The 14469-nt window shown below is 44.6% G+C and overlaps 1 protein-coding gene across 3 annotated transcripts in view; it reads left to right on the plus strand.

Annotated features, from left to right (window-relative positions):
• Positions 1 to 14469, plus strand: part of sec31b (SEC31 homolog B, COPII coat complex component) — a 74623-nt gene continuing 60154 nt past the window's right edge. For 2 of the 3 annotated variants that reach the window (XM_078530673.1, XM_078530676.1), the window contains exons 1-3: positions 1 to 99; positions 11505 to 11597; positions 14250 to 14373. In XM_078530673.1, the coding sequence (XP_078386799.1) occupies positions 11519 to 11597; positions 14250 to 14373 (203 nt within the window). In that variant the 5' untranslated portion in view covers positions 1 to 99; positions 11505 to 11518. Of the gene's footprint in view, positions 100 to 2255; positions 2459 to 11501; positions 11598 to 14249; positions 14374 to 14469 lie in introns of all 3 variants that reach the window. The other variant, XM_078530674.1, reaches the window with a different exon arrangement.

Genomic DNA, 14469 nt, shown 5'->3' on the forward strand with positions numbered 1-14469 from the left:
CGCAGTTGCCACGTCGCGGCGCCTGCTGTCTGAGTGAGTGAGGGAGGGAGGTGTCGGTGGCGCGTCCGCCTCGGGGTTACAGGTAGCATCCCTCTGACGGTAAGCGCCGCGATGAGTCGGGGTGATGGACTCCGAGAACCGGGTTAGGCGCGGAGGAGGGAGTGCGTGCCCACCGGCCAGCGGGCGGGCAGGCAGGCGGCAGGGCCTGGAGCTGCAAGGCCCGAGCTGGACCTGCAGGCACCGGCCCTGTGACAGCCCCGGGGGTCAGGGAGAGCGGCCTGGATCCCCCCTGTTGTCCTTTACCCTCCTTTACCTTGAACATCTGGGAGGTCTCGGGTCTGCAGCCAACCCCAGGGCTCCCTTTGCCCCAGTAAACCGGGACCCACAGCCACCCTCAGACTCCACTGTTTCCGATGCTCCTGGGGCTGGGCTCAGCTTCCCCCCCCCACCCATTTACCGCCCTTGGTCCCTATCACTTGTTGCCCTGTGTCCTATCCCACACCTGGGTCCTGCTCACCCAGCACCACCCCCTTCCTGTTGGTGACCCTCTGCCTCAGATTTAAACCCCAATAATTAAATCCCTTCGTAGCCTCCGCCCCACCCAACCTCTCCTGTTTCTCTGCCCCCACCCCCTGCCCCCTTTGACCGCATCTCCTTCTCCATCCCAACTCCACCTTGCCTGGCACACCAAACTCTGAAATGCACTCACTTTGCCTCTCCACCCCTCTGTCCTCTTTTAAGACTCACCTTCAAGGTGTCAGCCTTTGACTCAGCGGGTAACACTGTCTTCTGAATCAAAGGGCTGTGGACTCGAGTCCCACCAAGAGACGTAAACACAATCTAGCTTGGCACTTCAGTGCAATACTGAGGGGGTGCTGCACGCTTGGAGCTGCTGTTTCCCCGTATGAAACATGAAATTGAGATCCCATCTTTCCTTTCAGTTGGATGTAAAATGCGTCATAACTATGAAGAACAGGGAATCCACCTGGGTGTCTTGGTCAACAATTATCCTACAACCAGCTGCAAAAACAAATGACCTGATCAGTTATATTGCTGTTTGTGGAACTTTGATCTGTGCAAATGTTTCCAACATTGTAACACTTCAAAACAACTTAATTGACTGCAAAATGTATTGAGATATTCTGTGGTCATGAAAGAGGCTATATAAATGCAAGTCTGAAAGCACTTAGCAGGTACGGAGAGAGAGAAACAGAGTTAATGTTTTAAGTTGAAGATCCTTCACCAGGTTTTCTTGAAGACTTCATGTGACACCTTCCCCTTTGAGATGGTGCCTATGTACAATTGCTGTGCTCGTTCCTGGTGATCATGCCTAGGGTTTATGTGCCCTTCACCACCTTCATAGACACTGTTCGCTGTGTCCTCTTCCATTTCCCCCTGGAGCCCATACACACACTTCCTGCACTGAGATATTTTCTGTGATCCCAATGCCCTGTTGAGGTTTGTGTTCTCGTCACAGGATCCCTGTCCCCTCCTCTCTCCTTAGGCACTTGCCTGTGATCCCAGTGTTGATTCTTCCCTTGAAGGTTGTGCTTCCAGTTCCTTGCACCAGCTCACAGGGTGTCTATGCCTTCCCTCCTTGCTAGACTCTTTTTCTGGTGTCCCTGTGGTCTCAGTCTCCTGATTTTAAACGCCCTCCAGATGACTGTGCCCAGGACACAATCTTTGTTCTTCCTCTGTGCTGTTTTGCATCTAAGTGCCACTCCATTGTTGAGCCCCAGATGTGGGTTTCTGTTTTGCAAAGTGCCCTTTAAATCACTGGTCCATGAAGCTGCTTTGGGCCACTGAGTTATTGGAATGCTGGCCCTAACCATTAGAGCTTCTGCTTGATACTTTGAGCTGTTGGAAGAGGTTGATGCCCTTGGGTGACTGCTGGCAGTTTAAAAATAGTTTCTTTTATTCTTCCATGGGATGTGGGTGTCTTTTGCTAGGCCAGGATTTATTGCTCACCCAGAATTGCCCTTGAAAAGGTATAAAGTATATAAGGTATAAAGTATATTTTCTACTTTCAGTCTATCTTTGTTCAGTTTGAATTAACTGTTAATTTGATTATTTTTAGCAAACAACAACTTCTGTTTTATTTAAATTGCTCAATTCAAGTTACTCAATCTGATATTTTTTCAAGGTTAAATGATTTCAAATGAATGGAAGTTGACGACACAATACATATTGATCATTTCCCTCGATCCTTCTGGTATTGCTGCATCTGTCTGATACTATTTTTTTGATCCCTGTAGCATAAAAGTCTGGCTGACAGTCCAGTGTGGTGCTGAGGGTGTGTTGTACTGTCAGAGGTGCAATCTTTCAGATGAGACGTTAAACTAAGTCCCAGCTGTGCTCTCAGGTGGATTTAAAACAGCGGTTCCCAAATGGGATCCCAGAGACAGCAAATGGGATTGCGGGCTTCCCCTCTTCTGATGCTGCATCTCACACTGAGGCACAGATGACGTCCAGCCATGCCCTTGCTCTGCTCATCTGTGCTTCCCTCTCTCTGTCTCTTTCTCTCCGTCTGTCTGTCTCCCTCTGTCTGTCTCCCTCTGTCTGTCTCCCTCTGTCTGTCTCCCTCTGTCTGTCTCCCTCTGTCTGTCTCCCTCTGTCTGTCTCCCTCTGTCTGTCTCCCTCTGTCTGTCTCCCTCTGTCTGTCTCCCTCTGTCTGTCTCCCTCTGTCTGTCTCCCTCTGTCTGTCTCCCTCTGTCTGTCTCTCCCCCTGTCTGTCTGTCTGTCTCTCCCCCTGTCTGTCTGTCTGTCTCTCCCTCTGTCTGTCTGTCTGTCTCTCCCTCTGTCTGTCTGTCTGTCTCTCCCTCTGTCTGTCTGTCTGTCTCTCCCTCTGTCTGTCTCTCCCTCTGTCTGTCTGTCTGTCTCTCCCTCTGTCTGTCTGTCTCTCCCTCTGTCTGTCTGTCTCTCCCTCTCTCGGCCTGTCTCTCCCTCTCCCTCTCTCGGCCTGTCTCTCCCTCTCCCTCTCTCGGCCTGTCTCTCCCTCTCCCTCTCTCGGCCTGTCTCTCCCTCTCCCTCTCTCGGCCTGTCTCTGTCTGTCCGTCTCTCGGCCTGTCTCTGTCTGTCCGTCTCTCGGCCTGTCTCTGTCTCTCTCTCTCTCTCGGCCTGTCTCTGTCTCTCTCTCTCTCTCGGCCTGTCTCTGTCTCTCTCTCTCTCTCGGCCTGTCTCTGTCTCTCTCTCTCTCTCTCGGCCTGTCTCTGTCTCTCTCTCTCTCTCTCGGCCTGTCTCTGTCTCTCTCTCTCTCTCGGCCTGTCTCTGTCTCTCTCTCTCTCTCGGCCTGTCTCTGTCTCTCTCTCTCTCTCGGCCTGTCTCTGTCTCTCTCTCTCTCTCGGCCTGTCTCTGTCTCTCTCTCTCTCTCGGCCTGTCTCTGTCTCTCTCTCTCTCTCGGCCTGTCTCTGTCTCTCTCTCTCTCTCGGCCTGTCTCTGTCTCTCTCTCTCTCTCGGCCTGTCTCTGTCTCTCTCTCTCTCTCGGCCTGTCTCTGTCTCTCTCTCTCTCTCGGCCTGTCTCTGTCTCTCTCTCTCTCTCGGCCTGTCTCTGTCTCTCTCTCTCTCTCGGCCTGTCTCTGTCTCTCTCTCTCTCTCGGCCTGTCTCTGTCTCTCTCTCTCTCTCGGCCTGTCTCTCTCACTCTCTCTCTCTCACTCTCTCTCTCTCTCGCGGCCTGTCTCTCTTTCTCCCTGAGTCATTCATTTTCTTCTACCCCACTTTATCCTTCATCCATTGAATCTTTTTACTGGATTTAATCTTGGCACTGGCACATCTTCTGAAGACCACTTAATGTCAAATGCAGGGCCACAACTGAGCTTGGGCTTGGGCTGTAGGAGTTGCCACACCTGACCGCTGGCTGACCTCTGTAGGAGGGAGGGGAGAGGGGCTGATTAGATTTTCGTGGGGTGGGGGTTGTGGGGCAAAGAGGGACTGATTAGAAGAGGTGTGTGTGTGTGTGTGTGTGTGTGTGTGTGTTGGGAGAGTGGAGAGGGGCTTTACTGTGCCCTCTGTCGCAGGTAATATCGAGAGCTTGGCTGAAACCTACATGAGTACATAAAATAACATTTTACAAAATGCTTTAAAAACACATTTTCATATTTGTGTTTTTATTATATGTTGATCTATAATATGCAAACTTTAATTACATACTGGGTGTTACTATGTTGCTTTATTTGCTGTTATCTTTTTGCCGGTGTCTGGATTCACAATTTTTAAGTGTTAAAATGGGGTCACACGGGGAAATAACTTGGGAAGCATTGATGTAAAAGATCCCGTGACACCAATTGCAGAAAGAGCGGGGGAAATCTTCTTGGTGTCCTGGCCAATTTTTCCCCTTCAATCAACATCATTGAAAAACATTATCTGGTCATTCTCACGTCGCTGTGAGCACTTTCTGTGCACAAATTGGTTGATGCATTTCCTCCATTACGACAGTGATTACACTTCAAAAGTACTTCACTGGCTGTAAAGTGCCTTGGGGCAACCGGGGGTAGTGAAGGGCACGTTATAAATGCAAAACCTTCCCTCTTTGGTCCAGTGAAAACTTTTTCCACATCACTGTTGCATGACTATCTCTGGCAACCTTCTGGGCGCTTGTTCTCTGGAGGTGGCAACCTAGTTGTTCCCTGATGGTGCTGAGTGTGATTGTATTGGTGAGACCAAAGCGCAAGGATTTATTTATTTATGCTTTTAAAAAATATATATATACTGTATTTCACACTGTTATTGGATTTTATTTTATTGGTGTTGGAAAAGTTCCAGGATAAGCTGTTGTTTCCAGGAATGTTCCAGTGTGTCCGAGCAATGCTGTGCACTTGTTGGCATCTTTAAAAAGTTATCAGAAAATATCTTTGGTCGGTTATTGTGAAATACCGTGTCTCGTATATTAATCGGGTTGGTGTTAAAGATGGGTCGATTGTTCAACTTGAGCATGGTTGGGACGCGGTTTGTTTTTGCAATTGTGCCCAGTTTTATGTGACGCATTTTAAAAAGCCTGTAGTGGCTCCTGCCACACTCTGCTGCAGGTACCTTGTAAACGTCCATCTTGCAACCAGCAAACGTGGCACCACTGCTTAATTTTTCTCTTGTGACAAAGTGGCGAAATTAGCCAAAAGTCGACGTTGCAAATTTGGATTGAGACGCTAAGCAACGCTTATGCTGCCTGAACTTTTACCCACAGGCAGAGCAATGCTGCGGTCACCTGAAGGTTAGCTGGAGGCTTATTGATTTTGCTGTTGTGCTAGATTGGTTGCTACCTTGGGGAAAGGCAAGATTTCCAAGAAAAATTACAGTAATAGCGATTTTCTCTCTTGTACACTTTTTGAGCTTTGGAGTTTAAATACCTATTTATAATATATTATATACCTGTATACAAATAAAATAGTCTTCCATCAACTTCAGTGGCCAGAAATGCTAAACCTTAGTGCCATGCTAGCTTCTGAGCTCGACTCCCTCCCTACCCTAATTAAAACTGGTTTCATTCATCTCTGCAATGTTGGCTGTCTCTGTGCCTTGTCTTCTGCTGCTCCTCCTTCAGGTACCTGCCTTAAGATAGCATCGGCAACCATGGATTTCTATTGGATTGGCCCATGGTTATGTTTGGCAAGATACTGTAGTGGTTTGCTGTTGCCTTCCGCAGTATGGCTGACCAGGAAACACTCTCACTGTTCACCACCTGCCATCAGGCACATTGGAAGGATTTGCAGCCGATAGTCAACCTGTTTGGCCACGTTGTGCATGCTCCTTCCATGGCCATCGAGCCCTGAAGTGGGACATGAACCCGGAGCTTCTGGCCCAGAGGTAGAGCCGCTACAACTGTGCCACAAGACCACCTGCTGCTGCCAAAACCCTAGCCCCATCCTTCATCGCCTTAAGGCTTGGCTCCTCCAATGCCCTTCCAGCTGTCCTCCCCATGTCAACTTTTTACAAGGTCCAACTCTTCAAAGCAACCTCCCTCACACTGGAGTCCTGCACTGCCATTGCTGACATACTTTCCCCATTCCACTTGCTTTAGTGTGTCTGTCTCAAAATTCTCAGCTTTCAAATATCTCCCTGGCTTTTCTCCATTGTACATTAGTAAATTCTTCAACCCTGCGTTCAGCATTATGACAATCTTGGCCAATAGAAGTTACTGACTAAGCACAGATGTGACTATGGTGAAATAAAAATAAAAATAGCTGGAAAAACTCAGCAGGTCCGACAGCTTCTGCGGAGAGGAATACAGTTAACGTTTCGAGTCCGTATGACTCTTCATCAGAACTGGTGAAGAGTCATACGGACTCGAAACGTTAACTGTGTTCCTCTCCGCAGATGCTGTCAGACCTGCTGAGTTGTTCCAGCTATTATTTCTATTTTTGCTGCAGATTTCCAGCATCCGCAGTATTTTGCTTTTATCTTTGTGACTATGGTGACTTTGTTTTAGCCATATTCATTAATTTTAGTTAGAAAACGCCTTGCACAATAGAGGTGAATGCACTTTGTGTGTACTTACTTATCAAACTTATCAACAACTCATCAAACCATTCATTATGAACCTTGCAAAACCTGTCTCCCCTACCAGTTTATGGGAGTCTGGTATAAATTTATCAGAGACAGTACATCTTAGGCAAGGTCTAGGTTTTTGTCCTGTGAGCAGTGCTTAGACTTTATCAGAGTAATTCCTGCCTTGCACAAATGATATGCCAACCCTGCCCCTGCTCTCCATGTGGATCATGCCATGATGTGTCCTGTGGGATCTGTTCATTGTTGGTTTATCTTGCGTTCTCGTGAACTGGAGCAGTTATTTGTACTGTTCGACTTGAGCACAATAGCAACACCCCACTCCATGTAGTTTTGCTGGTGTGTCCAAGGTGCCAAAATCAGGTGTTTTCACCCATGTTAAAGACCATTCTAGCGGATGACCAATAACCAAAGTGCGCAGAACGGCCAGCAAACATTTTTGTTCTGTCTTTTGCCTTACCGTTTTTGCAACAAGCACGAAAAAAGATTAAAGTTCACATGCCCATATATGTAAATGAGTATCGAGATCACATGCTGAACAACAGTGTCTATTACTCATAATTTACTAATAATTAACCACATGGTTAATGTACTAGACTGTGCTGCTTGTGCTCCCTCCTCTTCACCATTGGTGACTTCCTTTTAGGCTGCGATACTTCTTCCTTCTACCCTGTTCACCTTTGCCATACTCTTTCCCTGCTTTAAAAATCTCCTCATAACTCCCCTCTTTGAACATGAATCCAATTACTCAAACTTGCCCCTCTCTCTCCCTCCCCATTTCCCACGCTCAGGGCACATTGTCTATGTTTCCTCATGTTAAAGGGCACGGAAACTGTTTTCCTGTAAGTGAGGAACATTAAATAAATACCAGGTACTGTTGTAAACCTCATTTTGAACATTAGAAATTTCGCTTATTGTGGAGAATATCACAAGTGTAAGGGTTTTAAACTGTTGCTGAAAAAAGAGAGAAGCTGTTGAAACTTAACCAATCACAGCCAACTTGCTAACCAATCAGCACTCTTTTCTCATGCAGTGTATATTGTTGCTCCCTTTGAAATTTGGTAGTCTTGCATCTGTCCTGATGAGTGCAAGTTGAAAAGCGTTGATGGCATGTCTCTTTTTTTCAGCAATGCTCAGTTTTTAAAGTAATTTGAATGATTTGATTACTGCAACTTTCCTTTATGGTTATGCTCTCCTGACATTTCAGGGAGGCTCCTGTGTTGATAAATGCTTTGGAGTTGGTCACTAAAAGTTTAGACAGCTTTTCCCCCAATCAGTTGCTTTGTTACCTAACAGTTTTGTAGCTAATTTATCAATTCACAGTTTGAGCCAGTAATGTGCAAGCATGACATAGGCTGTGCGTATTGCAAACACGGCAGCTAAGGTGGTCGAGGAATGGTGATGGACAGGAATTTCATCATCTATCATGTTTTTTGCTAGTACATCTTGTAAATGGTCAGCCAGAAGCTGCACTGTTTTATAAGGACAGGAGCATTATGCCATTCAATTACACAATACATTGTTATTCTGCTGAAAGTGTACATGTGCGTTTCTGTAAGACAACAAAGTTTAATTGATAAGTAAACACTGGAACTTAAAAGGTTGATTGCTATTCAAGCTAGAGCTGAGAACCTTGTCTTCAAGAACATAAGAAATAGGAGCATAAGCGGACTATATGGCCGTGTGAACTTGCTCTGTCATTCAATCCGATCATGGCTGATCATTGGCCTTAACACCACTTGCCCATCTGCTCCCCAGATCATTTGATTTCCTGACAAACCAAAAATCTGTCTATCTCAGCATTAAATGTACTCAGTGATGGTACATCTACAACCCTCTGGGGTAAAGAATTCCAAAAAATCAGAACCCTATGAGTGAAGAAATTTCTCCTCACCCCAGTCCTAAATGATTGGTCCCTTATCCTGAGGCTGTGCTCCCATGTTCTAGATTCCCCAAACAGGGAATCTCTTAATATCTACCCTGTCAAGGTCCTTCAGAGTCTCATATGTTTCATTGAGATCTCCTCTCGTTCTTCTAAATTCCGGAGAATAGAGGCTTCATTTACTCAGCCTCTCATCATAGTACAACCCTCTCAACCCAGGGACCAATCTAGTGAACCTTCGCTGCAATCCTTCCTTAAATATGGAGACCAAAATTGAGTAGAGCACTCCTAAGTTTGGCTCACCAAAGCCTGTACAATTTGTTCATTGGGCAGATGTTTAAGAGTCTTCGGATATTGTGGCTCTGTTATTGTGTATTTTTTGGGAATTTCATTGCTTTTTTTTACTACTTTGATGTGTAAGACAAATAAGTTAAAATGTGGAACTCACTACCACACTAGTCGTTGAAGTGAACAGCATAGTTGCATTTAAGGGGAATTTAGATAAGTACTTGAGGAAGGGAATAGAGAATATGTTACTTGAGTGACGGAGGCTAATGTGGAGCAAAACACTGGCATAGACCAGTTGGGTTCAATGGTCTGTCGCTGCTGTCAATTCTGCATAATTCAATGAAAGATACCCTAGATAATTGTGAATCTCCTATTGTATTGCATACAGTAAGTAATTGGATGCCCTGTCCTGCAAGGCTGAGAATATTGTATCATGTAAATGGTAATGTCAGCGTGTTGCTTTAAGTAATTCAGTACCACTTCACTTAATTTCTGGATGTATTTTTTTAGTAATTGTCAAGTCGGATGTGATTAGAGATGCATTATTGGAGGTGAAAGGAGAGGGAGCTGGTGAACTTCAGAAGACAACCAGCGGTGGAATTAAATCTTTTTGTCCCAATTGACAATGAAGGATATGATTGCACAAAGTATAATTCCTCATGTTACCTTCCCTCTAAGGAACTGTTTATGCTTTGTTCAGTACTTCTCTCCGAAGGACTGGCTATGATCAGCCTGATTATGAAGAGAATTGTTTGCGTTCACCCACACTGTCACCAGTGCCAGCAAGGTGACTGAGCACACTGGTACCTCTTATGCCACAAGAATTGTGAGTATTTGTGTTGGAGTGGGACTGGCATCAGCACTGAATACTTCAGCTTTGAAATCAACCTGTCATCAGAATCGTGCCAGAAATCTGCCCGTTTGTCTCTCACCAGACCATTGATTCCTTCAAAATGATGCACTTGCTCAAAGATACAAGTGCGCCAGTAATCTCCCAGTGGCCTGCTCAGAAACTTCGAGCTGCCCCCGCCCCCCCCCCCGCCTCCACTATTTCTGATTTTGTTAACTCCGCCTTTCTCACTTCAGCCGAAGAAGGAAGGGTCACTCCAGGTGAGTTGAACACAAACTGAGCTAATCTGCAGTCTCCAGACAGACCCTTGGTCTTTTTCCTATGTTCTTTTCAGCTACCCGATTACACAATCCGTAAAACAGTTCTGAATATCAAATTGAGTACCCCTGTGAAACTCTATAGCCCATTTATTGGCGTGTACAATATGGTGAATGCACACTGTTCTGGACCCATCAGTATTTTAGTATTCACTTTTTGGCATGCACACTGATTCTCTGTGTCCGCTTGTGAATGTAAATATTGCAAAAGTACTGCGTGGCTTATGTATGTGTCCAAGGGCTGGAGCATAACCAGCTTCTGGGAAAGTAGATTTGAATATGTAGGATGTTCAAGGAATTTCACTTTGGGCTTGAATTGCAGTGTTTGGCTGAGAGGGCTCAACTCTGCATCCCAGTATGTGGACAAAGTGTTTACACGAAGACACTATCTCATTAAGTGTTAACTTTTTATTTAATGGTCATAGGCACATGAGCACGTGGGACCTGCAACTACTTTTCTATGAACACTTGGCTCCCAGGAGCTGCCTCCAGCACTCTTGTCAAAAACAGCCTGGAACTTTCTTTAGAAATTTTTTCTTGAGGCCATCTTGCCAGCCAGTTCTTCCCTGATTACTCCCACCATCGCACTTGACCACCCTCGACCACACTTCCAAGGCCAAAAAGGCAGGCAGTGGAGTTAATTCTGAAGCTTTGCTGCTCTTGTACACTTAACGGTGTCGTTGTTCAAGTTTCAGAAAAATGTAACGGTTGACGTATTACAATGCTTTAAGCTGTGGACAAACAATCAGCAATACCGTTACAGATTTTGTGCTTTCAAACTTGGATTATAATCTGCAGAGAACAATTTGAGCTGCTCTACTCTTATGGTGAAAAAGTAACAGGTCTTGTGGCAGCGATGGGAGCAATTTCTGGTGATGAATTAAGAATACACAGGAGTGTACTGCTGCAACATTACAGCGTATTGGCAGAAGTGCATTGATAAAAAATACTTGGTGACAAGAATTGCTTGAACAAAAATCCTCTTCCACCAGGCCACTTGAGACTTGGTTTGCAAGCTAGGACTGTAAACACCAGAGCAGCCAAGTTATACTCTCATTGGTAAAGTTTAATTTGGTGTTCTGCATGAGTGAAGTGCAGTAAAATGAGCGCTGGCAGGCTTGTTTTCTGCTTATTGTGTCCATCTGCTGCCAAATCTGATTACAGTGAAACCTGTAAATTAAGGGCATCCAAGAGACTTGCATAGGTGGCATTCTTTTTTTTTGCAGGTACCCTTATTTTCAAATTTTGATCTCTCAATAAGTGTTTTTTTTTAAGTGCTCAATTATACAGGTTTTTCTGTGCTTTGGTGATATTCTCTATTCACCCCGGAATATGCGGTAACTGCTGAAAGCTGAGGAATGTTTCTAGGCCCTGGAGCTCACTCCTAAATTTAATTCCTCTAGACTTTTCATTGCATCGATATGAAGGGCTGGTCCTCAAACTCTACAATGGGTCTCCCAGCTGCATAATATCACCCTCCCAGTCATGGTGTGCTGAAGCAAAATGCAGATGCTGAAAGTCTGAAATAAAAGCAAAAAATGCTGGGCCCAGTCTGGTAGCATCATGGAGAAAGAAACAGCTAATGTTTCAGGCCACTGACCCTTCCATCAGAATATAGTCTGCTGTCTGATATCAGGCAGGTTTTCATGATCATTGTGTTTTGTTTATCAGGTCAATAAGATAAAATGAAGCTGAAGGAGATTGAGAGGACAGCCATTCAGTCCTGGAGCCCTGCTTCCCACCATCCCCTTTATTTGGCTACAGGTAACTTCAGAAGATTCATCCAAACCATATGAAATGTATTCTACACTGTGACCTAATAAACAGTTGCTGTTTTGGAATTAATGTTGATGTATAATTTTTGTGGATATTGAGGTGAAATACGGATTTAATGTCCTCTTTTTTAGAATTTTGTTTTAAGATATAATACTCTCTTTAAGATTCCTTCTCCTAAATACATGCTCCAGAAATCGAATGCTGGAAAATGGATTGCTTTCCCAATTAGTCATTTGGTAGCACAGAACTTGAGTATTGCTGAAAAAAGAGACATGTCAAAACTTTTTGTCCATTCTAATTTATACTATGAGGAATGAGTCAACGAATGGCTGTCGCTTATTTTGTTTAGTTGAAACAGGTGCAATGTGTGTACATGTTCTTTCTGTCTGCAAAGAACAAGGCCCTATGTACTAAAATATGTAGTTTCCAGTACACGCAAATGTGCCACATTGCAAGCCCTACTGATGATCTTAAATTGGTTGTCAGCATAATTCTGAGCACACTGAGGATTATTTAGCGAATGTGGCCCAATCGTGGAATCACATTTAATGTTGGACATTGTTTTGAGTTTTGCAAGTATGGGCTGGTTGGGTACCATGCCCATTGTGAATAGCAGCTAGGACATGCTGTTTGATACGATCTGGCAGTCTTTGAGTCGTACAGCCTACATACCTGGCATCACACTGGCACTGAAATTCATGTACCACATGTTTGTGCCAGTGTGATGGTTTAAGTTTCACACAGTGCTTGGCAGTTAACAGTCGGTCACCATCAATTGATGCATTCTCCATGGCAATGCCTGTATCAGAGTCCACTTGCCAACCAATCAGCACTGTCTTCTCATACAGTATAAATCGTTGTTTCCCCTTGCGAAGTGTCCTGATGAGTGCAAGATGAAAAGCTCCGACATGTCTCTTTTTCCAGCTTTTCCAATTGGTCACTTGGTGTTCATTAGTGTCAGTTGTTTCAGGTACAGTATGAAGTTCTTTTTATTTTCCCCAGTAACGTGCCTCAGCCCTACTGTCAGATAGACAAGCCACTGCTGGACTAGTGTGACTTTTCCAATCCCCTTTATAGCTTTGTGCCCTCTCAAAGTATAAGTGACAAGTTGTGGACCGTCTTATGCAGCCCCAGGTGATTGCAATTTTAAATTGGGACTGATCTAACCTCTGTTCATCTGTTGGGTTCCAACAACTGGAAGAGATTTTTATCCCCAAAGTCTGAGCTGTATTGAACCCAGCTTTCAGGCATGAAAGGATCATGTGCATTGTACAATGCCCGATGACATGGTTTTTGATGGTTTTCCAGCACTAATGTTGAAAGCCCTGTGGTGGCATAAGTGAACCACATCTTTTATTGAATGGCGCAGTGTCTTTAGTGCAATGGAATGTTTGACCACGTAAAGGGTTCGGTGAGGTATTGTCCTTTATGTTCTGTTGCACAATATAAGAATCTCATGACTTCCTGACCTCCAATAGAATTTCACCTTGTTGAAGTAAGTGGGACCAGGACATAGTTGGTGGTCTGGCATTTCAGTAGTGTCAAAGTTTTATTATTAGAAGAAGGAAATAAAGAACTTGAACTTAAACAGCACCTTTCATGACCTCAATTGGGCTTTACAGTCAACCTTTTGAAGTGTAGTCACTCTTGTAATGTCAGGAAAAGCAGCAGCCAGTTTGTGCACAGAAAGGTCTCACCAACAGCAAAGAAATAAATGACCAGATATTTTTAGTGAGATTGGTTGAAAGATAAATACTGCTCAAGACATCGAAGAGAACGCCTCTGCTTTTCTTCGAATAGTGCCATGGGATCATTTACATCCCACTGAGGGGCAGGAGGCTCTTGGTTTAGCACCTCAGTACCAATAACAACTTGTATTTGCTTGGCACTGTTCACATAGTAAAACATTCCCAAGACGCTTTGCAGGAGTGTTATCAAAGAAAATTTGATACAATCTCATCCAAAAGCCATCAGCTCCCACAAGTCCTCAATAATGCACAGAACTTTCAGCCTAGATTATCTACTGAAGCCTGTGGAGTGGATCCAATATTCCTCATTCTGGACACAATATAGCACCTAACACTCAGTGCCCCGGCGTTACATAGCCAGTCCATCAACAAGTAACGCTCCAGCCAGCCCAGCAGCTTGTAATGTATGCGGCCCAATTTTGAGACCCAGTGTTGCAGGGCATCCAACTTGAGACCCGATGACATAGCATTGTGCACTCAACCCACGTTTAAAGGCACAGCTTTGTGCGTCCAGCAACACAGTAATGAGTGCTTTATGTAAAGCAGCAGTTGGTTGAATTATTGTCTTTCCCTATATTCTGACAGTGACAGTACTTCAGTAAGTACTTAATTGCCGATAAGATGTCCTGAAGTTATGATAAGTGCTATTCTTCTGTACTGCCTGCTTGTTCGTATGCACTATGTTACTAAATCCTTGGCTGCTGTCTTAAATCACTTGAAAGACACGAGTGTTGCTGTCACAATCCAATGGACACCATCTGAAATTCAGTTCTGATAAAATAATTCCGCTAACAAAATAAAGGCCATAGCAGTTTTTAAATAGTTGTTTCAGTAGGCATGAGCCTATCAATTATTGTTAAAGTGTAGGTTACACCTTTCTTTTGCATTGAAGGTACCTCGGCACAACAGTTGGATGCTACCTTCAGCACAAACGCAGCACTGGAGATCTATGAGCTGGACTTTTCAGATCCCTCATTGGATGCAAAATTGCGAGGCTGCCTACCTGCTACCAGCAGGTGAGTGCTTGGTGTATGTTCCTAAACACATGGTAATGAAAAAGACTCAGAACTTTTTTTTTTATTGCATATGCTCTTAGAAAAATAAAGACCCTG

The sequence above is a fragment of the Cetorhinus maximus genome, chromosome 27, assembly GCF_964194155.1.
Source record: "Cetorhinus maximus chromosome 27, sCetMax3.hap1.1, whole genome shotgun sequence".
In the NCBI taxonomy this organism is placed as follows: Eukaryota; Metazoa; Chordata; class Chondrichthyes; order Lamniformes; family Cetorhinidae; genus Cetorhinus; species Cetorhinus maximus.